General features: G+C 42.8%; 1 protein-coding gene across 5 annotated transcripts in view; it reads left to right on the forward strand.

The window, feature by feature from the left end:
* YTHDC2 (YTH N6-methyladenosine RNA binding protein C2) overlaps nucleotides 1-24,969 on the forward strand; it is a 291,475-nt gene that overhangs the window by 208,509 nt on the left and 57,997 nt on the right. For all 5 annotated transcript variants that reach the window (XM_073624629.1, XM_073624630.1, XM_073624631.1 and 2 more), the window contains one exon: nucleotides 6,449-6,738. In XM_073624629.1, the coding sequence (XP_073480730.1) occupies nucleotides 6,449-6,738 (290 nt within the window). The remainder of the gene's footprint in view (nucleotides 1-6,448; nucleotides 6,739-24,969) is intronic.

Raw genomic sequence — 24,969 nt, forward strand, 5'->3', positions numbered from 1 at the left:
AGGAATTTTCAAATTCTTATGGGTTTTCTCCTTTAAGTAAAATGTTGTCATGCCTAAAGTCACCACCGGGGGCTGTCAAGAGCACGTACCTGTTCCATGCTTGCCAGTCTCGCTCTGTGTCATTACAAGCTGCACGCTTCCTCCAGCCCAAGCCTCAGGTAAGATGTTGGAAGGGGGGCTTTTCTTTTAGACACCCCCCACCTGGACTAGTATTTCTTTCTCGCCAGGAGGCCGTGGCAGCGTAGACCAGTCAGCGGTATGTCACGCCGCCATAATACGGCGGAATTCTTCCAGCAGCTCTCCTCTTCTCCTCCTTCCAGCCCTCCCCTGAATGCCGATCCTCACCGCGCTCCCACCCCCCCACCTCAAAAAGGTGAAGGGGGGTGCGCGGTGGGAAGTTGGAGGGAGGGGACGGGCTTAGCGTGCTTCAACGTTCACAACGGGGGTTGTGTAGGCTATAAGTACACCTTTTTGCATGTGCATTCAGCTGATGGAGGGACACAGAGCAGATGGGGGCATGTGAGTGTTGGTGACAGAGGCACGTTTACTTAAGCATCAGGCTGAGCCTTGATAGCAGCGGAAGTTGCTGGACTATTTGCTTAGCAGTGGGTGCATTTTCTGGTAGTACCTCTGCATTTGTGCTTAGCACTATGGGCAGAAGAAGAGGTACAAATACCCCAAAAGACAGGGGCTCAAAGGGATCTCCCTCCAGCTCTGAGGACCCTCCCTCTGCAACGCCACCCACCCCCAAAAGGCATAGGGAGGCTGGTCAGAGCGAGCCATCGGGGTTGCAGCTGCTTCTGGCATTTCAGCCCCTGTATATGTTACTGAGGAGGTTTTCTCCTTAGCCATGATTGGATTGAAGAAAAGATTAGCGGCTTTAATCGCATCTTCACAGAGTGGAAGAAAACGCATTAGGTCCCCTTCTACCACCCAGGACCCTCAAACAGAGGAACAGTGGGAGAGGGAAGATGATTTTCCCTCGGGGCACCGTGAAGAGGCTGATGACTCCTCTTCCGAGGGATTAAGTGGGAAAGAACCTTCTTCAGCTTCACAGGCTGAGAAATTGCTGGTGCAATCTCTTACTGAAATGGTCCGCTCCACATTTAAGCTACCCTTAACTGAGTTGGTTGAAAAGCCCATTTCTGGTTTGGGTTCACTGAAGCCTCCTCAAGCTTTGCGTGCCTGTCCTGTCCATTCATTGCTGGAAAAGCTTATTAATCTGAGTGGGATCACCCAGAGAAGCACCTTTTTCCCTCCTAAAAAGTTTTCAACACTTTATCCTATGGAGGAAAAATTTACAAAGATGTGGGGTATACCAGCAATTGACGCTGCTATATCCTCTGTAGATAAAAGTTTGACTTGTCCTGTCGACAATGCTCAAATGCTTAGGGATCCAACCGATAAAAAGTTCGAATTCCTGTTAAAAAAACATTTTTTCTTTGGCAGGTTCAGTAGCACAACCTGCAGTGGCGGCTATTGGGGTGTGTCAATCCTTGAGAGACCACTTGAAACAGGTGTTCAAGGTTTTTCCTGAACAGCAGGCCTAGGATTTAGCCAAGCTGCCAGGGGCTTTGTGTTTTGTAATTGACGCAATGAGAGATTCTATTCTTCAGACCTCTCGCCTTACGCTTGGGTTGGTGCATATGCGTAGAATCTCATGGTTGAATAATTGGTCAGCCGAAGCACCATGCAAAAAGCTCCTGGCTGGGTTTCCTTTCTGCGGTGAAAGGCTGTTTGGGGATGATTTGGACAAATATATCCAAAAGATTTTAAGTGGGATAAGTACCCTTTTGCCAGTTAAGATAAGGAGTAAACGTCCCTCATTTAAATGGGCTCTTTCTCCAGTGCCAGGGACATCAGCCTCCAGGCAGTCGCGACGGCATCACCGCCAGGTTCAAGAGGTAAACCTCACGATCAACCCCAGGGATAAAAGAAGTCCTGGGGGAGAAAACCTACAAGACAGAATGCTAAAGCCCCTTAATGAAGGGACGCCCCCTCTCGCTCGAGTGGGGGGAAGACTGCTACAGTTCTCAAGTGGTCTCCACAATAGCTCTAGGTTACAAACTAGAGTTTGAGAATTCCTGTCCCCTCATTTCCACAGGTCAAACGTTCTCAAAGATCCAGAAGTCTCTCCTCGTTAGAATGACTTTTGTCGCAAAAAGTGATCATGGTGGTCCCCATGGAAGAGCAGGGGTTGGGGTTTTATTCAAACCTTTTCACGGTGCCAAAACCAAATGGAGATGTCAGACCCATTCTAGATCTCAAAGATCTAAACCGATTCCTGAAAATCCGCTCTTTTCGCATGGAATCAATCTGATCAGTAGTCTCCATCCTACATGGAGGAGAACTTCTGGCATCAATTGACATCAAGGATGCATACCTCCATGTGCCGATTTTTTTCCCGCTCACCAGAAATGGCTACGGTTCGAGATGGATAGAAAATCTTTATTTTCAGTTTGTAGCTCTGCCTTTCAGACTAGCTACCACCCCTCGACTATTTACAAAGCTTCTGGCCCCTCCTCTAGCCAGATTAAGGGCTCAAGGTATAACGATTTTAGCGTACCTAGACGATTTGCTCTTGATAGACCAGTCGGTAGCCCACTTAGACCAAAGTATGGTCACCACAGTCAACTACCTGGAATACCTAGGTTGGATTCTCAGCCTAGAGAAATCTTCCTTAAAACCATCAAGGAGATTGGAATACTTGGGTCTGATCATAGATACAGCCCAGAAGAGGGTATTCGTACCCCAAGCGAAGATCAGTGCCATAAGGGAGCTGATTCAGGTAGTTAAGGCAAAGAAGAATCCTTCTATTCAACTTTGCAGGTTGTTGGGAAAGATGGTGGCCTCATTGGAGGCCGTTCCTTATGCTCACTTTCATTTGAGACTGCTGCAAAACAGTATCCTATCAGCTTGGAACAAGAAGGTCCAAGCTCTAGATTTCCCAATGTGCTTGTCTCCAAAGGTGCTGCAGAGCCTCAGTTGGTGGTTGATAACCAAGAATCTGCAGAAAGGAAAGTCCTTCCTACCAATTACCTGGAAGGTGGTAACAACAGATGCCAGCCTTTCGGGTTCGGGAGCAGTCCTGAAAGAGGCGACTGTCCAAGGGAAATGGTCCAGGTCAGAAATTACCTTGCCCATCAATATTCTAGAGATTCGGGCAGTGCATTTGGCCCTGAGGGCCTGGACATTCAGATTACGGAATTGTCCTGTCCAGATCCAATTCGACGATGCCACAGCAGTGGCCTATATCAATCACCAAGGGGACACGAGAAGTGCGGCCCAGAGAGGTGAATCATATCCTAACTGGGGCAGAGAACAATGTACCTTGCCTGTCGGCAGTCCTCATTCCAGTAATAGAGAATTGGCAGGCGGACTACTTGAGTCGCCAGCAGTTGTTCCAGAGATAATGGTCTCTTCAACCCGATATCTTCCTGACAATATGTCAAAGATTCCGGACGTAGATCTGTTCAACAAAAGGATCAACAACTTTGCCAAGAACAAAAGATTAGCTAGCTTGCGGAACAGATGCCTTGATATTCTCGTGGAGTCAGTTTTCACTGATTTATGCATTCCCTCCTGTTCTACTGCTTCCATGACTTCTTCGCAAGATCAAGCAGGAAGGGAAGTTGTGATTCTTGTGGCCCAGGAGATCTTGGTTTGCAGAGATCATAAAGATGGCAGTAGGGGACCCATGGACCCTACCACCACGTCCAGACCTTTTCTCGCAAGGTCCGGTATTCCATCCTAACTTACAAACGCTAAATTTAACGGTTTGGCTATTGAGACCCACATTCTGAAGAAGCATGGGCTGCCAGGTTCAGTGGTATCTACCTTGGTAAATGCAAGGAAGCCGGCCTCCAGAATCATATATTATAGAGTCTGGAAGGTATATGTCTCCTGGTGTGATTCCAAGGGTTGGCAACCCAGGAAGTATGTCATAGGTAGAATCCTTGACTTTCTACAAATGGGGTTAGAAATGAAGTTGGCCTTGAGTACTGTCAAGGGCCAGGTCTCGGCCTTATCAGTATTATTTCAGTCAACACTTGCTTCGCATTCTTTGGTTCGTAGCTTTATTCAGGGGGTAACACGGCTTAATCCTCTGGTTAGGTCACCCTTGAACCCTTGGGACTTGAATTTTTAGTTCTGTCAGCATTACAGAAACAGCCTTTTGAGCCAATACGACATATTCCCTTGGTCCTTTTGACAAGGAAGCTAGTTTTTCTGGAAGCCATATCTTCTGCAAGAAGGGTATCAGAGTTGGCTGCTACTAGGATATTGTTCTGCCTTCATTTTTTCCAGAACCTGGTTCTTTGGAAGGAAAGTTACTACATTCTCTTGATGTGGTAAGAGCAGTCAAAGTCTTCTTGAAGGCGACTGCTCAGATTTGAAAAACAGATGTTTTTTTTGTATTTCCTGAAAGTCCTAAAAGAAGACAGGCAGCATCGAAATCTACTATTTCTAAATGGATTCGACAAGTAATTGTTCAAGCTTATGGTTTAAAGAGGAAGATTCCCTTTTCAGATCAAAGTGCACTTCACAAGGGCTGTTAGTGCTTTGTGGGCAGTGCATCACCAAGCCTCCATGGCTCAAAACTTGGTCTTCAGGCCATACATTTACCAGATTCTGTCAGGTAGGTGTAAAAAGTCATGAGGATATCACGTTTGGGCGCAGTGTGCTGCAGGCTGCAGTATAAGTCCTCTGATCTCATGGTGCCCTAATTTTGTTGTGTCTCCCTCCCTTCAGTTGGCATTGCTCTGGGACATCCTGTGAAGGCCCGGAAAAAACGGAAACATTTTGAAAAAGGTTTTTTTTTTCCGTTTTTTTTTTCCTGAAGGCTTTTTTGTTTTTTTCCAAAAAATTGGAAAAATTGAAAAAAGAAAAAAAAATTGTGGAATATTTTATTTTAACATGATGAATTAAGTATTTTAAGACAGGGTGTTCAAATATTTTCCAAATCATTTAAAAAAAATGTTTCTCAGATTATTCTAATTTCTGTGCACTGAGTGAGGACAAGCAAGTCCTAGGTAACAAACTAAACCCTCCAATGCAAGAACAGTATGCATTTCTTCCTTTAAGAGGTGCTGTGCTGCTATTGTAACAAGAACTGGTCCGGTCAGAAGTTCCTAATTGTGATGACGGACAAAAAAGAGTAGCTGCAGAAGCAGACAGGTACTGACCATTTCAGCTCAGAAAATGATTCTGATTAAATGTGCATTGAAACTTAGTCCACTCTCTTCTTAACACTTCCCTCATCTTCAATTCTCTTTTATGAGAATGGGGTTTTTATTTTTATTTAATACTGTGGAGAGGAAATATGAAAAATTGTTACTTTTGGTTTTGAAAATTGTTTTGTGGAGGCTTTTTTGGCTGTTCCACATAAACTAGTAAGCAGTTCAGAAGATTGTTGCGCCCTTTGTTACAAATAAATATTATAAAAAAGTAAATTCTGTTTGTGATAATTGTTTGGCTACACTATATTTTTAATATGCCAGTTGTGATAATTTTATGCCAAGTCAAATTGTCCATAGTCATATTTTATGTTCCTAAAGTAACAGAATGACTTTCAATCTTAAAAAGTCAAAAAGTGCTACTGTAGCATTTTTTTCAGAAAATTTCCGCTTTCCCCCCCAAAAAAACGGAAAAAAAACGTTTTTTTTTCCCGAGCTTCAAAATTTCCGGAAATTTTACATCTCTAGACATCCCACATAGTAATTACTATGGCTTTGTGTCCCGTAATGTACGATTAAGAAATTAGGATTTTTATAACAGCTTACCTGTAAAATTATTTTCTTTTGAAGTACATCACGGGACACAGAGGTCCCTCCCTTCTTTCTGGTATACACATGTATTGCTTTGCCAGACTGTATTTCTTCCTGGATCTCATCCTTGCAGATCTCGCACATGCTCAGTGCAGCACAAGCAGTGTAATAGGTGTCAGGTTTCCATAGCAACGGCAGTGTCAGAGGAAGTTGCCGCCCCTTCGCAGAAGGCATTGCAAACAAGAAATGATGCGATGGGCCGCGGCCAGGGAGGAAGTGAAAAATGAATACAGCAGATATACAGTAAGTGCTGAGAAAAAAAATAAAAAAATATCCAATTCGTTTACAATGCACAGTTTAGTGAGGGATGCTGAAGAGTTGTAAAAGTGGGTGGAACTCCACTTTAAGGTAAATTTCCCCAATAGTACACACATAGCAAATTAAATAACCTGCTTTAACCCGTACTCTATGCAAAAAAAAAAAAAAAAAGTTTTAGCCATAGCTACACTTTCAGTGTAATATTTAAGAGTGGTAACATTTTGATGAGAATCATAGTGAGACAGAATAGCAAATGCAGGTAAAATTCTACATTTAGCTTAAGGTGTGATTCATGTTTTTAAAAAAATAGCAAGGCTTTTTGTTTTTACACCACTTCTTCTTACACCACTTTTTGTATTTGCTAGGCTGCTGGACTCTTGCTACAACTGCGGCAGAAGTGGCACATTTTGTTTCTGAAGAGAATGCGGGCACCCTCAAAGCCAGGGACACAAGCGGATGAGGCCACCATACGAACTGTGATCACTGTGCTGAGCACTGAAGAGCAGGCTGCAGGTTTACATCAGCCCTCTGGAATTGGGCAGAGACCAAAGCCAATATCTTCCGAAGAGCTATCTGTGTCCTGTTCCTGGAAGAACAGTAATAGTCGGAAGAGCTCAGATACTGATTTTTCTGATGACCTTCCTAAACTGGACAGGTATTCTATCTGCTTTATTACTACATCAGGCTATAGTCTTATGGCTCATTCACAACAGTCCTTATGCTAATATGCGTGCTGGGGTACGCTGTGTAGAGGTAGTGATGGGCAGTGCAATGGATTGTTACTGCTATTAACACAAGATGACACTTCATTCAACCCTGTTATGTAGTGTGATGACGTGTGCTGAGCTGCTCTGCATAAAAATACATATATGCTGCATTTTTACGCACCAAACATTACCGAACAGGACTCAAACACTTGTTTTCTATGTACGCTTGCGTTTAGTCTATATTGATCTATACAGATAAATGCAGCTCAATGTGCAAACGAGTCCTTACTGCATCTGCAACGTTTTCTTAGCATAGAATTTTATTTAGGCGGTGTTTCTTAAACACTGGAAACAAATTTCTTAGAAAGGCTTCAGGACTTTAATGGCACCCTATAGATCACAACAACAATATAATATAGACAATAGAAATTTATTGAATAACCATCTTAAAAACAGCAGGCTATAATAAATTTATGAATGTACATCCATATAACAGGAAGAAGAACTCCCATCTTAATAGAGACCTGATCACGGCTGTGGAAATATGGGGCAATTTAGGAACCGGGATCACAGGTCAATTTGTTTCAGTATAAATCACACAAATAGGAAACATAAGGGGAATACAAAGACACTGAATTTCAAAAGAGCCAACTTCCCTAAACTACGATCCTTACTAGAAGATACTAAATGGGATAAAATCTTAGGAACAAAGAACACAGAGGAAAAATATATGCTTTATGAGCATATTAACCACTTGCCGCCGCAGGTGTACTGCGGCAGAATGGCACAGCTGGGCGAAACGACATTATGTAACTTTGCTTTGCCCTGTGGCCAACTTTGCTTTGCCACGCACCCCCCCCCCCCCCCCGCACCCCCCCCCCCCCGAGCCGATGCGAGTGCCGGCGGTCACGATCACCGCCGGACTCCCGCGATCGCCGCTGACACACAGAGAACCGGGATCTATGTGTGTAAACACACAGTTTCCGGTTCTCTGAGGGGAGAACAGACAGATCGTCTGTTCATACAGAGTATGAACAGCGATCTGTCCTCTCCCCTGCACAGTCCCATTCCCCCTTCAGTTAGAACACACACTAGGGAACGCATTAACCCCTTGGTCGCCCCCTAGTGTTAACCCCTTCCCTGCCAGTGACATTTTTACAGTAATCAATGCATTTTCTATAGCATTGATCACTGTATTAATGCCAATGGTCCCAAAAATGTGTCAAAATTGTCCGATGTGTCTGCCATAATGTCGCAGTCCCAATAAAAATCGCAGCTCGCCGTCATTACTAGTAAAAAAAAAAAAATTTATAATAAAAATGCCATAAAACTATCCCCTATTTTGTAGACGCTATAACTTTTGCGCAAACCAATCAATATACGCTTATTGCTGTTTTTTTACCAAAAATATTTAGAATACATATCGGCCTAAACTGAGGGAAAAAAAGTTTTTTTTATATATTTTTTAGGATATTTATTCTAACAAAAAGTAAAAAAAAAATGCGTTTTTTTCAAAATTGTCGCTCTTTTTTTGTTTATAGCGCAAAAAATAAAAACCGCAGAGGTGATCAAATACCACCAAAAGAAAGCTCTCTTTCTGGGAAAAAGAGAACGTCAATTTTGTTTGGGTGCAACGTCGCACAACCGTGCAATTGTCAGTTAAAGCGACGCAGTGCAGAATCGCAAAAAGTGTTCTGGTCAGGAAGGGGGTAAAATCTTCCGGGGCTGAAGCAGTTAAATAAGGGTATTAGCCAGTGCATCCCAATGGGAAATAAATTTAAAAGAGCTAATAAAAGTCCTGGGTGGCTTAACTCCAATGCAAGAATGCATATAAAAGCAAAGGAGAAGGCCTTCAAGATATACCACCACTCTGGAAGGCCTTCAAGAGATCATCAGCATTCCAACTTTACAAAGAATGCAACAAGAAATGTAAGGGTGCAATCAGGGCGGCTAAGAGAGAACGTGAAAGGCACATAACGGAGGAGAGTAAGACAAATCCCAAGAAATTCTTTAAGTACATAAATCGTAACCAGATTCCCTTTATCATTCTTTATGGGACCAATATGATCTGACCTCCCTTTCTTACTAAGGATGGAGAGATGGCGAAGATATTGAATTTATTCTTCTTAGTCTTCACAAGGGAATCTGGGGGCTTCAGTAACCAAAACTGCACTGTTTATGCTCATGGCACATCACAGGAAGCACCCACATGGCTAACAGAGGACAGAATTAGAAATAGTCTTGAAAAACTTAACATTAATAAGTCACCAGGACCAGCTGATTGAAGAAAAGCCAATGTAGCACCAATATTTAAAAAAGTGCCAAGATGCCCCCCTGGGAATTACAGACCAGTTAGCCTTACATCAATTGTATGCAAGCTCTTGGAGGGGATAAGGGACTATATACAAGAGTTTAGTAATGACGGCGGTATCATTAGCAGTAATCAGCATGGATTCATGAAGAATTGTTCTTGCCAAACCAATCTATTAACCATCTGAGGAGGTGAGCTGCCATCTAGATAAAGGAAGGCCTGTAGACTGGGTGTATCTGGATTTTGCAAAAGCATTTGATACAGTTCCCCATAAACCTTTACTGTACAAAGTAAAGTCCGTTTGAATGGACTATAGGGTGAGTACATGGATTGAAAACTGGCTAAAGGAGCAAGTTCAGTGGGTAGTGATAAATGGGGAGTACTCAGAATGGTCCAGGGTGGGGTCCCCCAGGGCTCTATCCTGGGACCAATCCTATTTAATTTATTCATAAACAACCTGGAGGTTAGGATAAATGGCTCAATCTCAGTATTTGCGGATGATACTACGCTAAGCAGGGCAATAACTTCTCCGCAGGATGTGGAAACCTTGCAAGAAGATCTGAACAAATTAATGGGGTGGGCAAATACATGGCAAATGTGGTTTAATGTAGAAAAATGTAAAATAATGCATAATTTGGGTGGCAAAAATATGAATGCAATCTCATCACGGGGGGAGAACCTCTGGGGGAATCTAGGATGGAAAAGGACCTGGGGGTCCTAGTAGATGACAGCAGTATAGTCAGTGTTTATCTGGTGCTCCAGATGGAGTAATCCTTAGGGGTATAGTCTGTGGCTGTAATAGCTGGATGGTGATGTATCCATAGGTTGGGTGGTTGGAAAAAAAAGGGGTATTAAGGGTTAAAAAGGAAGGCAGCCATCCTTCAGAGTTTGTCTAGAACTCTGCAAGACATGTAAGGAAAAAACAGGGAGGAGGAGGTGCTGACCTGAGTGTAGTATTAAAATGATGACTTTAATAGGATAAGATTAAAAACACTTACAAGATGATAGAAAATGCATGCTAGTCAAAGTAAAGTACAGTCCTGGCATTCCACATGGCTCTGTAGGTCCCACCGCTGTTCCAGATAACTGGAAAGGATTGAGCAGCTGGCTGGAATGGATCACAGTGTTTCTCCAGGAGCAAAGGAACCAGGAAGCTCCACACTGACCAGCATGGACCGTGGAACAGGAAGTAATGTCACAGGTGTCTGATTGGACCAAGGCAGGGCTGGAATATTGTCACTCAGGGCTGCAGTAGTGAAAGGATACTCGCTTGTAGCTGGCTGCTCCTTCTATTGGCCTGCTGCCCTCTAGAGGAGGACAGCCATATATACACAATGGAGAGCATGTGGGTGTGGCCGTGGAACTAGAACTTCCAGCAGACCAATCGGTAAACCATTTAGGGAAAAATAGATTATAGCAAGGGGCAGGTGAAGCAGGGGTTAACAGTCTCGGATTGACTAAAAAATTAAACTGATACACATGTTAATACTGAAGCATAATTCTCTTCTATATGTATAGAAGCCTATTGAAGAGGTTAACGACGTATGAAGGGCCAGTTAAGTCAAATAGAAAAAAAGGGGGGTTAGTATGCATGTAAACATGAAGAGGTGATGGAGGGGGAACAGGCTGTAGTGTAAAGAATTAATAATAATAATGAACAGTAATGATAAAATCGGTGCTGCGTTCCCCCTAATTGGTATACATGTGTCCCCCTCATGGTGTGGATACCAAGTGGGGTGCACCTGATGATGTAATATGTATATATGTCTCTGTGTATATGTGTATATATATATATATATATATATATATATATATATATATAAACAGTATATTTACTATACCACTCCCGACCGGTAGAGCAAAAACAGACCGTTTGTGTGTGTGTGTGTGTGTGGGGGGGGGAGACAGGGGTAAGAGGAAGGGGGGGGAGAAACACAACACAAATGGGCGTGTGATCTGTTATAACAAGGTGTATGCGTCTAACTCTTCATTGAGTACCCCTGGCGAGAGGGAATTGAGGGAATATATCCAGAAAGTCTCCTGCTGGCAGAGTCGTTTGAAACGCTCTGCAGCAGGCAAACCTCTGGAGATGGCCTCTATGACCCACACCTTCAGGCCTTCGGTGGACTATTGATGTTCAGTCAAAAAATGTCTTGGCACACTGTGCTCATCACATCCCCGTTCGATGAACCGCCTGTGCTTGCCAAACTGTTGGCGGAGGGGACGGATGGTTCTGCCAACATATAGGAGGCCACAAGGACAGGTCAGACAGTATGCTACATGATCACTGAAGCAATTGTGAAACTCTTTTATAGGGCAAGTTTTTCCTTTTCTAGAGAAGCTTTTTTGTACATGCTGGACAAATTTACACATCATGCATAATTTTTTTCTTGCATTGAAACATACCCACTAGTGTGATCGGGGGGTGTGGGTGGTGGGATCTGGCTTGGGTTTGCGGATCTTAACTGGCGCAATTCGGCTCTTGATATTTTTGGCCTTGCGGTAGGAAACGTTGGGTTTGAAAGTTAGGGTGAAACCCAGAAAAGGATCTTCCAGCAGGATGGGCCAGTTCTTGATGAAGATTTTTTCCATTTGTCTGTAGCGGTCATGGAACTAGGTGGTAAACCTTGTTGGCTGGAGCCCTTCTGGTGTGTTGGGTTTGGGTGTTGGTTTAGCCTGATACTAATGGAAAGCATCATCTCGAGAGCTGGGGGTATCCCTTGTCCAGAAATTTTTGGGTTAAGAGTTGGCCTTGGGTCTGGTAATCCTCATCTCTAGTACAATTGCGTCGAATCCTGTGGAACTGACTCTTGGGGATATTGTTCTTCCATCTGGGGTGTTGTCAACTCTGGTAGTGTATGTATATGTTTCCTGCAGTAGGTTTCACGTAGTTGGTGGCATCTATCTGGTTGAGTTCGAGAACAAAGAAGGCCAGTTTGTCGGGGTCCGCTACGAAGGTAAAAGAGTCCCAAGTTGTTATTACAATAGGAAACAAAATACGTGAGGTTCTCCGTGGTGCCATCCCAGATGATTAATACATCATCAATGTAATGCCCGAAAAAAATTTTGTTGGCAGCAAAGGGATTGTTGTGTGTGATGTGGTGGAGTTCCCAAAAACCCATTGTTAGATTCGCGTAGTTTGGGGCGAAGTTTGCCCCCATGGCAGTGCCTTGGGTTTGTAGATAGAACTGATCTTCAAATTCAAAGTAATTATGCTCGAGGCAAAAAGTTGTTGCCTCAAGTATGAAGTGGGCTTGTCGTGGGTTGATAAGTGGATCGGTGGATAGGAAGTGTTCTACTGCCATCAGACCTACATCATGGGGAATGGATGTGTAAAGGGAGGTGACATCCAGGATGTCCATATGTACGTGGGTTCCCAGGAGTAGAATGATAACATGTCCAGTAGATGTGTATCGTCTCTGATATATGATGGAAAATTCTGTGCCAGAGGTTATAAAAAGCGATCCACATATATGGAAAAGCCACTGGTGACACTTTCTATTGAAGCAACGATGGGCCATCCTGGTGGGTTATTGACAACTTTATGTATTTTTGGCAGGTGGTAAAAGTACGGAGTTTTGTAAAAACTTTAACTTTTCAATATTTTTATTGAAATAACAATGTTATTTAAGGCACAATCGATAAGCAGTGACAAAAACAGAAGTGAAAATCGAGCACCCTCAGAGTGCCTTTCTTTCAAATGATCATAAACATAGGACCCTTGAATAAGAGACAGAGCAATCTCAACATAAAATGTGTTTTTGCGGGAGTGCCAATTAACATAACCATATAATATAAGCAAAATAAATAAGAAATGAAGTCTTTCACGGTAGAGTAAAAAGATACATCTTCAATCAACTAGGGACCGGTTGCAGATTGTCCCATCAAACTACTTTAACTTATAACATTAGCAATGACTTTCACAGGAAGAAAGAGATATGTTGTAAGGAATAGAGGGGGGGGTTAAGGAAATGAAGAAAGATGGGGAGGGTAAAGAAGTCAAAGAAAGGGAACCCCTGTATACATTTCTACTAGTATCATGTCGTCATAGGGATAGATGTTTTGTCAAAGCATCTTGCAGTTAGCAACAATAACCAAATCAGCAACAATCTCTAAATAATAAAAGAAAAAAAAAGGAAGTAAATCGAGAGAAGGGTAGAGAGAGAGAAAAGGAGAAAAGAAGAAAGAGAGAGAAAGGAAGTGGGTCGGCCAGAAGTGCTTTAAGGTGTAGATAAATGGTGTATCCATGGATCCCATGTCGCATTGAATTTCTTAGTAGAATTGCAAAGGATACAGGTAAGTCTATTGTTAACCATGATCCAGTTAAGTTTATTCTTCACGTGGTCCAGGGGAACCGACTGCTTCCAATATTTAGCGATAGTTATTCTAGCTGCCAAAAACATATATGTAATTCATTTTGTTGATTTTTTTTTTGGGGACCTCATTGGGAAACTTTTGAAAAAGCGCTGGTTTCGGGGATCTACGTATATTAACCTCCGTCACAGAGTATACTAGGTTAAATATACAAATCCAAAATCTAGTGACTACAGGGCATTGCCACCAAACATGAAACATTGTATCCATCTGACCACAACGTCTAAAGCAGGGTGACGCAGATTGATGCATCTTTGTGACTCTGGTCAGGACCAAATATCAACGTAGAAGTGTTTTATAATTTGCTTCAATTAATATTGTTTTGATAGATATTTTGGATAAAGCATAGGCAATATCTTGCCAATCCGATAATTCCAATGTGCTGTTCAAGTCCCGTTCCCATTGAGTCATGTAAGAGAGCTTAGCATTCGGGTCAGTAAGGGTAGTATATAGTGTAGATATCCTTCCCCGTAAGAGGCCCTTCGTTTGACAAGATAGTTCAAAATTTGTAAGTATAAGGGCCCTTTCACACTGGGGCGGTTTGCAGGCGCTATTGCGCTAATAATAGCGCCTGCAAACCGACCCGAAAGTGCCGCTGCTTTGTCTCCAGTGTGAAAGCCCCAGGGGCTTTCACACTGGAGCGGTGCGCTAGCAGGACGGGAAAAAAAGTCCTGCTAGCAGCATCTTTGGAGCGGTGAAGGAGCGGAGTATATACCGCTCCTTCACCGCTCCTGCCCATTGAAATCAATGGGACAGCGCGGCTATACCGCTGGCAAAGCGCCTCTGCAGAGGCGCATTGCGGTGGTTTTTAACCCTTTTTCGGCCGCTAGTGGGGGGTAAAACCCCCCCGCTAGCGGCCGCATACCGATGGTAAAGCACCGCTTACAATAGTGGTGCTTTACCGCCAACGCCGCCCCAGTGTGAAAGGGCCCTAAGGGGTCCGTCTAACAGGTTAAGTTTAGATCGTACAAAAGAAATAATCTGATTGTACCTAGATAGTTCGCCGGAGGGCATATGAAATGCATCTTTAACCACTTCAGCACCGGCCTATTGTCAAATGACGTCCACAGATGGGATCTCCCATCCTGGGTGGACGTCATATGACGGCCTCGGGTTCCTGGCCGCCTAGGGGGCGCGATGTACGCCGGGCACCCGCGATTGCGGCCGGACCGTGGATCTGTGTGTGTAAACACACAGATCCACGTCCTGTCAGTGTTCCCAGAACGGAGGAACACTGATCGGTCTCCTCGCCTTGTGCGTCCCATCCCCTTAAAGTTAGAAGCATTCCCTAGGAAACACATTTAACCCCTCCCCGCCCCCTAGTGGTTAACACCTTCACTGCCTGTCACATTTACACAGTAATCAATGCAATTTTATAGCATTGATCGCTGTATAAATGTGAATGGTCCCAAAAGTGTCCGATGTGTCCGCCATAATGTCGCAGTCACAAAAAAAAAAAAATCGTGATCGCCGCTGTTACTAGTAAAAAAAAAAAAAATAATAATTTTTTAAAAAAAATGCCATAAATCTATCCCGTATTTTATAGACGCTAAAACTTTTGCGCAAACCAATCAATATACGCTTATTGCGATTTTTTTTTACCAAAAATATGTAGAAGAATACGTATCGGCCGAAACTGAGGAAAAAATTTTTTTTTTTTTTTTTTTTAAATTGGGATATTTATTATAGCAAAAAGTAAAAAATATTGTGTTTTTTTCAAAATTGTCGCTCTTCTTTTGTTTATAGCGCAAAAAATAAAAACCGCAGAGGTGATCAAATATCACCAAAAGAAAGCTCTATTTGTGGGGAAAAAAGGACGTCAATTTTGTTTGGGTACAACGTCGCATGACCGTGCAATTGTCGTTTAAAGTGCGACATCGCTGAAAACTAAAAATTGGTCTGGGAAGGAAGGGGGTGAAAATGCCCGGTATTGAACCGGTTAAAATATTGCAATGAGTGTGGTTGATCCCCATTAAGGTAGTCTCCTATCCCAAGAAGCCCTTTGTTGAGCCACCACAGGAATAGCATTGGAGTCTTTCCGGGAGAGAACTCGGGGTTAAAGAATATGGGAGCTAGTGGGGTATGTGGGGAGGACAGAGGTTTGCCATGTCGTACTCTATCCCAGACCACTAGTGAATGAGACGGGGTAGGACACAAAATAGGGGAGTGAAGACGGTTAGGGAGCCACATTAGAGAACCTATGGTGAATAGCCTTTATAGAGACCCAGAGGGGTGTAGATCCTTTGGCCGTTGTGTAAGAAAGCTGAGTTATTTGAGCCGCTTGGTAATAAGCTTGTGAATTAGGGAGGCAAGCCCACCAGACAGTTTTGAGACGTACAGTGTCATTTTATTCATTCAAGGTTTCCTATTGCTCCAAATAAAACGAAGGACGTCTGATTGTAGACGCTGTATATCTCCGCTCAAAACCTCAATCGGTAAAGTCCTAAAATAATAAAGTATCCTAGGTGGAAAGGTCATCTTAATAGAATTTATTCTGCCAAACCAAGACAAGGGATAGTCTGCCCATCGTTGAAGATCCTCCCGGTGTGGATGGAAGAGTGGAGGATAATTGGCCCGATAGATGGTATTGATCAAGGGTGTCAGCTGGATGCCTAAATATGGGAGGGAGCTTTGTGCGCATTGAAAACTATAAGTGTTTCGTAAGGTCGAGACCATTGAGGGGGGTAAAGAAATATTAAGAGGTGTCGTTTTTTGGGTATTTAAAGAAATCCCTGAGGTCTGGGAAAATTGATGGAACAGGGTCAAAGGATTAGGTAAAGTCATTTGAGGATTTGTGACATACATGAGGATGTCGTCGGCAAACAAGGAACATTTGTGCTCCTGTTGCCCACAACATATGCCATGTATAGTAGGATGAAATTGAATTGCTACAGCTAGGGGTTCAATTGCTAGGGCAAATAGCAATGGGGAAAGCGGGCAACCTTGTCTCGTTCCGCGCTGGATAGGAAACGATGCTGATTTATGACCCCGAATGGTCATAAATAACCGACGGGTTACTATAAAGTTGTTTAAGCAATATGATAAAAGAAGAGCCAGATCCAAAAGCCTCCAGAATAGTAAATAAGTAGTCCCAATTAAAGCTATCAAAGGCCTTATGAAGGTCCAATGAAATAAGTAGTAGTTCCCTCGATACAGGGGCAACCCATTTGGACCGTACTGCAGAGATCAATGCTATGTACCGATGAATCTGATCTAAAGTTTGGCGTTCGGTTATAAAACCAGATTGATCTTTGTGAATGTATTGTGCCAAAAAAGTACCGAGACGTAAAGCTAAAAGCTAATCACTGAGATAGGAGGGTAGTTAAGGATGTCTGTGGAGTCTTTGTGTGGTTTGGGAATGACACTGATGTATGCCCTTTTTTCATCTATGGGGACTTTTCCGCCATCTCGCAAGAAATTAAAGTAGAGAGCCATATGAGGAGCTAACTGTTCAGAAAATTTCTTATAATTGTTAGGGAGGCCATCAGCCCGGTGATTTATGTAAGCTTTAGCTTAATAGTGTTATGTATTTCCTCACATGTAATGTGTTGATCCATAAATTTTCTATGGGATTCCGTGAGAGATGGCAGAGATAAGGTGTGCAAGAAATTATTAATGGAAGCAGGAATGTTGCCCTGGGATAGGTTGTATAGTTTAGTGTAAAAATCTTGAAATTCCTGAAGAACCTTTTGGGGATTTTAGGAAAGATTGCCGCTTGAGAGTCTCATTTTTGGAAGAGCTATGTGTGATTGTTTAGGGGTAAGCTTACGTGCTAATAACGAACCTGGTCTATCCCAAGTGAAAAACTTATGATTGGTCCAGTGTAAGTGTTTCTCTGCTTTTGTGGTAAGGCAGATATTAAGTTCCGTACGTGCCTGCTCAAGTTTACTCAAAGGGTCAGGGTGTGGGGAACGTTTGTGTTTGGTACCTAGGGCTTCATATTCCCTAGTCTTGGTACTGAGCACCTCATCACAAGCTTTTTTAAGTTTAGATGCCAACTGGATCAGAAAGCCCCGTACAGAAGCCTTGTGGGCTGCCCAATTGATGGCGGGGGTGGTATCCTCTGCCTTATTGATAACAAAATAAGTTTTCAAGTGGGTATGGATATCTAAACCGTAAGATTCATTACGGAGTATAGATTCATTTAATCTCCAGTGAGATTTAGCCAATCTGATTGTCAAATTAGTGATATCAACACTACAGGGTCGTGGTCAGATCAGGGCATCAAAATTATCTTAGCCAAGATCAATTTGGGTAGTAGCCCTGAGGGGAGAAACACATGATCAATACACGAATAACGATTATGGGCTCTGGAAAAGTGGGAATAGTCTCTAGTGGTAGGATTGGCCTCCCTCCAAGCATCAGAAAGGTCATAATGGTGTAACATCTGAGCAAATTTGCGGTTTTGTTTAGAAGGGGATTGAAGGTGGGAAAGATGGGATTTATCTAATATGTGATCCAGCGCCAAATTAGAATCCCCAGGTAAAATGATATCTCCCTTGAATTCCGGTGCCAAAGAACGAAATGAGTGGAAAAAAGCCACCTGGTTTGTATTGGGGGCATAATAAACCAGAATCGTTACCAAGTTTCCCCCCAGGTGCCCTTTCCCCAACAAGTAACGCCCCTCTTTGTCCTGCAGTGTTTTAGATTCAGTAAATGAAAGCCGTCTTGACAGAGCGCCACCCCCTGTTTTTTCTCTGTAGCATTGGCAAAATAACAAACAGGATAATCCTTATGTATCTAGCGGGGAGTAAAAGAAGAAGTAAAATACGTTTCCTGAAGGGCCACAATATCGGCACCTATCGACTTATAATAATTAAACATTTTAATACGCTTAGAGGAAGTCTCCAACAAAGGTAACCAATGGGAAGAGTCCGACAAGTTAGGAGAGTGCATAGCCTCCTCCCGGCACAGATATAAAGTAGCAAGTAAAATACCCTCCTAGACATACCCAGAAAAAAATAATTAAGTCCCAATATCAACAAGGCCAAGGTGTCCCAGAGAACAAAAAGCACCATGTTCAAAGACGCATAGAATGGTAACAAAACATAGGCAGCGGCTAATATTCCACAAAAGGACCACTGAGAAGCTGCCTCCACAAGGAAAAAAAAAAAATCGACTGGTGCCAATCGGGGAGTTCTCAGGTAACTCTGCGTGAAGTCGCAGATTTCCGTGATGATGGGGAAGACCAAAGAGGCGAAGGCTGAGGGCCGCTGGATCTTGATCGGTTCTGAGACGAGGTATTATGGGAGATAAATCCCAATTTCAGCAGGATCTTTTCACCTTCAGCAAACGTAGGAAAGGAATATGATCTGTTGTAGGTAAATTGTAAACGGAAAGGATAGTTCCATCGGTAGCAAATGTTGAGATGGATCAAGCAAAGGTTTAAAAGCTCTCCGTTTTTGAATGGTTGCTTGGGATATGTCTGCAAAGATCTGAATTTTGTAGCCTTCAGTTTCCAGGTCCGGGTGTTCCCTGGCATACCTCATGACCGATTCTTTGACCTTGAAGAAATGAGGTTTCACGATCACATCCCTGGGGGGCCCATCAGGTTTCAGAGGAACTAGGGCCCTGTGAATACGGTCAGTTTCCAGATGGATTTCATCAATTTCTGGGATAGCAAATTGCATCAAAGAATAAGTGATAGAGGAAAGATCTTTAACCATTTCTGGCAAACCATGAATATGGAAATCGTAGCGCCTGGCGCGATTTTCAAGATCATCAATTTCAGTGTAAGCTTCTTCCAGGCGATCATAAAGTTCAGTAATCACGGTGGAGTTTTGCACCACTCTATGTACAGTGTCATCAACTTTGGATTCAATGCTGTCTAGGCGACATCCCAGTTCCTGAAAACATTGCTTTAAGTCAGACGCCAGTTTAGTGGTACAGACAATAGATTGGGGTAAATGGCGCTCCCTGTAGTTGGTTAATATGGAACGTGGACAGGTAAAATAAGGGGGGGGGGAAGAGGGGGGGGGGGGCCTCCGTGCTAACCCACCAGTAGGTATACCCCACCTATACTCAATGTATATAATCCCACCTCCAAAAGAAATTACCAGTGTTACAAATAAATGTGTCCAATGATCTATCATGGGGTGATAAGTGACTACCTATGCAATAATATAATCCCAGCCTTAGTTAGAAGCCTGTTAATATAGAAATCAATACGTATGTGACATAAATTATCATATATGTGAATCTAGTAGGCTTTCCAGAGTGTTCAGCCTCTTGATGTGATTTAGATATCTAAACGTGATCAGTGCCACATACCCAGTGATTGGTAGTGCACACTTTACGTACTAACTATATGATGACTCTCCTAGTGGTTCACTGGTAGTATTACCTCCAACTACCAGAATAAAGGACCTGATACCAATATTACAGATGCAGTCATTGAATTTTTAACACAAACATAAATAGCCATATGTAGATAACTAATATAAGACCGCACTATGCGGACAAGCTAAGCGTCCATAAAAATTATGTAAAATATATAAAAAACAACCACATATAAATGTGCATCTAGCAGTCCATGTGATGTGCATTAGGTATTCTTCAAAAAAACGTGACAAAAATTAAAATGGTGACTTGGGTGCTCGCAGTGTCTTCTGGTGACTTTGTGCTCCCCCTCATAGGTCCCCACTAACCAGATCCACTCACCCCAAAGGGGCAATGTGCATATGGATGTAACCACTGCGATCACTTCACTAGTGTGGTTCATAAGATTCCAAGGATGAGCCTCTGTCTCCAGGTAGATTAGTGCCAGATCCACTCACCCCAAAGGGGCAATGCGCATATGGATGTAACCTCTGCGATCACTTCACTAGTGTGGTTCATAGGATTCCAAGGATGAGCCTCTGTCTCCAGGTAGATTAGGGCCTGAACATGATGAGTCCCTCATGAGGGAAAAAAAGTTAGACTCTACTACCAGTGAACCACTAGGAGAGTCATTATATAGTAAGTATGTAAAGTGTGCCCTACCAATCACCGGGTATCTGGCACTGATCACGTTTAGATATCTAAATCACATCAAGAGGCTGAACACTCTGGAAAGCCTACTAGATTCACATCTATGATAATTTATGTCACATAATTATTGATTTCTATATTAATGGGCTTCTAACTGAGGCTTGGATTATATTATTGCATAGGAAGTCACTTATCACCCCATGATAGATCATTGGACACATTTATTTGTAACATTGGTAAATTCTTTTGAAGGTGGGATTATATACATTGAGTATAGGTGGGGTATACCTACTGGTGGGTTAGCACGGAGGCCCCCCTCTCTTTTCCCCCCCTTATTTTACCTGTCCACGTCCCATATTAACCAACTACAGGGAGCGCCATTTACCCCAATCTATTGTCTGTATTTGTCTGGAGAACCCCTAGGGGAGCTCTATTAGGGGAGGCAGCAGACCTATTCGCTGTCCTAAGCACAGTCATTATATATTTTTGCATACTATATCCAGTTTAGTGGTAGCTTTCTCCAAAGCTCTGACCAGAACCTTTGTTGCCCATCCCACCCACTCTTGCACCTATCTCAGGACCCACAGTTCAACCTCCATTGATATCTAATACCTGTCCTTCCAAACTCACCCTCAAACCGAAATGACTTACAAAACCATGTAAGCACCTCTCCTCCACCTATCCAGCCACAGCTAGCCCCATTCCACCCTCTAACATTTCATGTACCATCCTCAGTTCAGCTACAAATTCAGCTACAACACCTGTGGCCAACTCAGACTCCAGCAACAAATCACCCTGCCCAAGCACCGGTGTCTCCACCAGTGAAACTACCAACATCCAATTTGAGACATCATGCAATTCATGCCCACTACCGGATCCTGTGGCCGCCCCCCCCCCCCCACTTCCCATCTAGATGATTTTTTAGACCTATGCAGAGACTATCAAAATCTTCAACCTCACCTCACAAACCTTGTTGCCACAAGCAAGGGTCTCACCTTTGCACCCAGCACCCACCCCAACCCATTCATGTTATTCAAAGATCTAAACAAATTCATCAGGGATCTCACAGTGAAGAGGTTTTACAACATACAATCTTCCAAAAACCCGCATCTCCCAGAAGATGGCAAAGAACCCCCACACCAGGATACCCCACTGCTAGATCTCAGTTATCTTTCTATCATCAATGACCTGGCAGAACTTTATGATGAGAGCCATTTCTCAGAATTGGATTGGCTCACTTAGCATCCCCCCCCCCCAGTTCAACATACCCACTTCAAACCAAAATCAATATTCAACCCAGTACACAAAAAAGGTCCCTACATACACACCTTTTATCAGGTGGTGTATGCAGACCTCATCAAGATATGCCAAACCAACCCGAACTCCAAGAAAATATCCAACCTATCCAAGGCTGAACGAACAGCACTAGACACTCAGGCCAAAAACGAGGATATCATCATCAAAGCTGCAGACAAGGGTGGAGGTATTGTATTTCAAAATAAAACAGATTACATAAAGGAATCCCCGAGACTGTTGTCAGATACCTACTCTAAGTTAACTCAAGACCCTCTGCCCCGTTTCACTCAGGAAGCTACCACATTAGCCAATAGAGCCCTCCAGGAAGAAATTATTTCCAAACCAGAGTTTTCTTTTCTCATTAAAAGTTTTGTGCCTTAAATAACATTGTTATTTCAATAAAAATATTGAAAAGTAAAAGTTTTTACAAAACTCCGTACTTTTACCACCTGACAAAAATATATAACGATATCACTAACCCACCAGGATGGCCCAGCGCTGCTTCAATGGATAGTGTCACCAGTGGCTTTTCCATGTATGTGGATCGCTTTTTACAACCTCTGGCACAGAATCTTCCATCATACCTCAGAGACAGTACACATCTACTGGACATGTTATCATTCTGCTCCTGGGAACCCACGTACATATGGGCATCCCTGGATGTCCCCTCCCTTTACACATCCATTCCTCATGATGTAGGTCTGATGGCAGTAGAACACTTCCTATCCACCGATCCACTTATCAACCCACGCCAAGCCCACTTCATACTTGAGGCAACAACTTTTTGCCTCAAGCATAATTACTTTGAATTTGAAGATCAGTTCTATCTACAAACCCAAGGCACTGCCATGGGGGCAAACTTCGCCCCACACTACGCAAATCTAACGATGGGTTATTGGGAACTCCACCACATCACACACAACGATCTCTTTGCTAGAAAGAAAAGTGCAGCGCTAAAAAACATATGATGACTAACATTGATAAGTGATATGCAATGTAAATAATCTCAAGAATGTGCATAAGTTAAATTATTAAATAAACATAATTGGCAGATATTCAAAAGAGACACATCTGTTAGGAGTAGAGTCCACAAGAGCGTCCACTTGGATGTATATACATCTAACACACACTAATATGCAAAAGTGAGTCCATATATCATCCGTTGTGGTGTATAAAAATTAAACACCCAGAAGTGTAGGCAAATAATAATAATGAAGTGTTGATAGCAGATCCACCACCATATGGAAAAGTGGGGGGCTTACCAGAACAATTGGATACAGATGGGTATACACCCACTGTGCCAATTAGGCTTGTACGGATGAAGATCTCTGGAGATGTAGTACTTTTCCATATGGTGGTGGATCTGCTATCAACACTTCATTATTATTATTTGCCTACACTTCTGGGTGTTTAATTTTTATACACCACAACGGATGATATATGGACTCATTTTTGCATATTAGTGTGTGTTAGATGTATATACATCCAAGTGGACGCTCTTGTGGACTCTACTCCTAACAGATATGTCTCTTTTGAATATCTGCCAATTATGTTTATTTATTAATTTAACTTATGCACATTCTTGGGATTATTTACATTGCATATCACTTATTAATGTTAGTCATCATATGTTTTTTAGCGCTGCACTTTTCTTTCTTGCATTGTATTGTTCACAGGTTTAGATCACTTGTTTTGTGCTAGCTGCTCACGTTTTTTCTTGACAGCGCGATATTCACATATATAATTTTTAAACGATCTCTTTGCTGCCAACATCATTTTTTTCAGGCGTTACATCGATGATGTAATAATCATCTGGGATGGCACCATGGAGAACCTCACGCATTTTGTTTCCTATTGTAATCACAACAACTTGGGACTCTTTTACCTTCGTAGCGGACCCAGACAAACTGGCCTTCTTGGATCTAGAACTCGACCACAGTGGCACACAGATGCCACCAACTATGGAAACCCACTGCAGGAAACTCATGCATACACTACCAGAGTTGCCATCACCCCAGATGGAAGAACAATATCCCCAAGAGCCAGTTCCACAGAATATGACGCAATTGTACCAGAGATGAGGATTACCAGACCCAAGGCCAACTCAAACATTTCTGGACAAGGGATTCCCCCAGGTCTCGTAGATGATGCTTTCCATCAGTATCAGGCTAAACTGACACCCAAACCCAACACACCAGAAGGGCTCCAGCCAACAAGGTTTAACACCCAGTTTCATGACTGCTACAGACAAATGGAAAACATCTTCATCAAGAACTGGCCCATCCTGCTGGAAGATCCTTTTCTGGGTTCCACCCTAACATCCAAACCCAATGTTTCCTAACGCAAGGCCAAAAATATCAAGAACCGAATTACGCCAGTTAAGATCCGCAAACCCAAGCCAGATCCCACCACCCACACCCCCTGATCCCACTAGTGGGCATGTTTCAGTGCAAGAAAAAATTATGCATGATGTGTAAATTTGTCCAGCGTGGACAGAAAAGCTTCTCTACAAAAGGAAAAACTTGCCCTATAAAAGAGTTTCACAATTGCTCCAGTGATCATGTAGTATACAGTCTGACCTATCCTTGTGGCCTCCTATATGTTGGCAGACACATCCATCCCCTCCACCAACGGTTTGGCAAACACAGGCAGTTCATCGAACAGGGATGTGATGAGCACAGTGTGCCAAGACATTTTTTGACTGAACATCAAAAGTCCACCGAAGGCCTGAAGGTGTGGGTTATAGAGGCCATCTCTAGAGGTTGGTCTGCTGCGGAGCATTTCAAACGACTCTGCCAGCAGGAGACTTTCTGGATATATTCCCTCAATTCCCTCTCGCCAGGGGGACTCAATGAAGAGTTAGACGCATATATCTTATTATAACAGATCACACGCCCATTTCTGGTCCCCCCCTTCCTTCCATCCCCTTACCCCTGTCTCCCCCCCACAAACAGTTCTGTCTTTGCTTTACTGGTCAGGAGTGGTATAGTAAATATATTGTGTGTATAAATAAATATATATATATATATATATATATCTATATATATATAGATATATATATAGATATAGATATATAGATAGATAGATAGATGATATATATATCACACAGACATATTACATCATTAGGGGCACCCCACTTGGTATCCACACCATGAGGGGACACACACATATGCATCCCTTGTATACCAATTAGGGGGAACGCAGCACCAATTTTATCATTACTGTTCAT

This window comes from Aquarana catesbeiana, linkage group LG01 (assembly GCF_042186555.1).
Source record: "Aquarana catesbeiana isolate 2022-GZ linkage group LG01, ASM4218655v1, whole genome shotgun sequence".
Taxonomy (NCBI): Eukaryota; Metazoa; Chordata; class Amphibia; order Anura; family Ranidae; genus Aquarana; species Aquarana catesbeiana.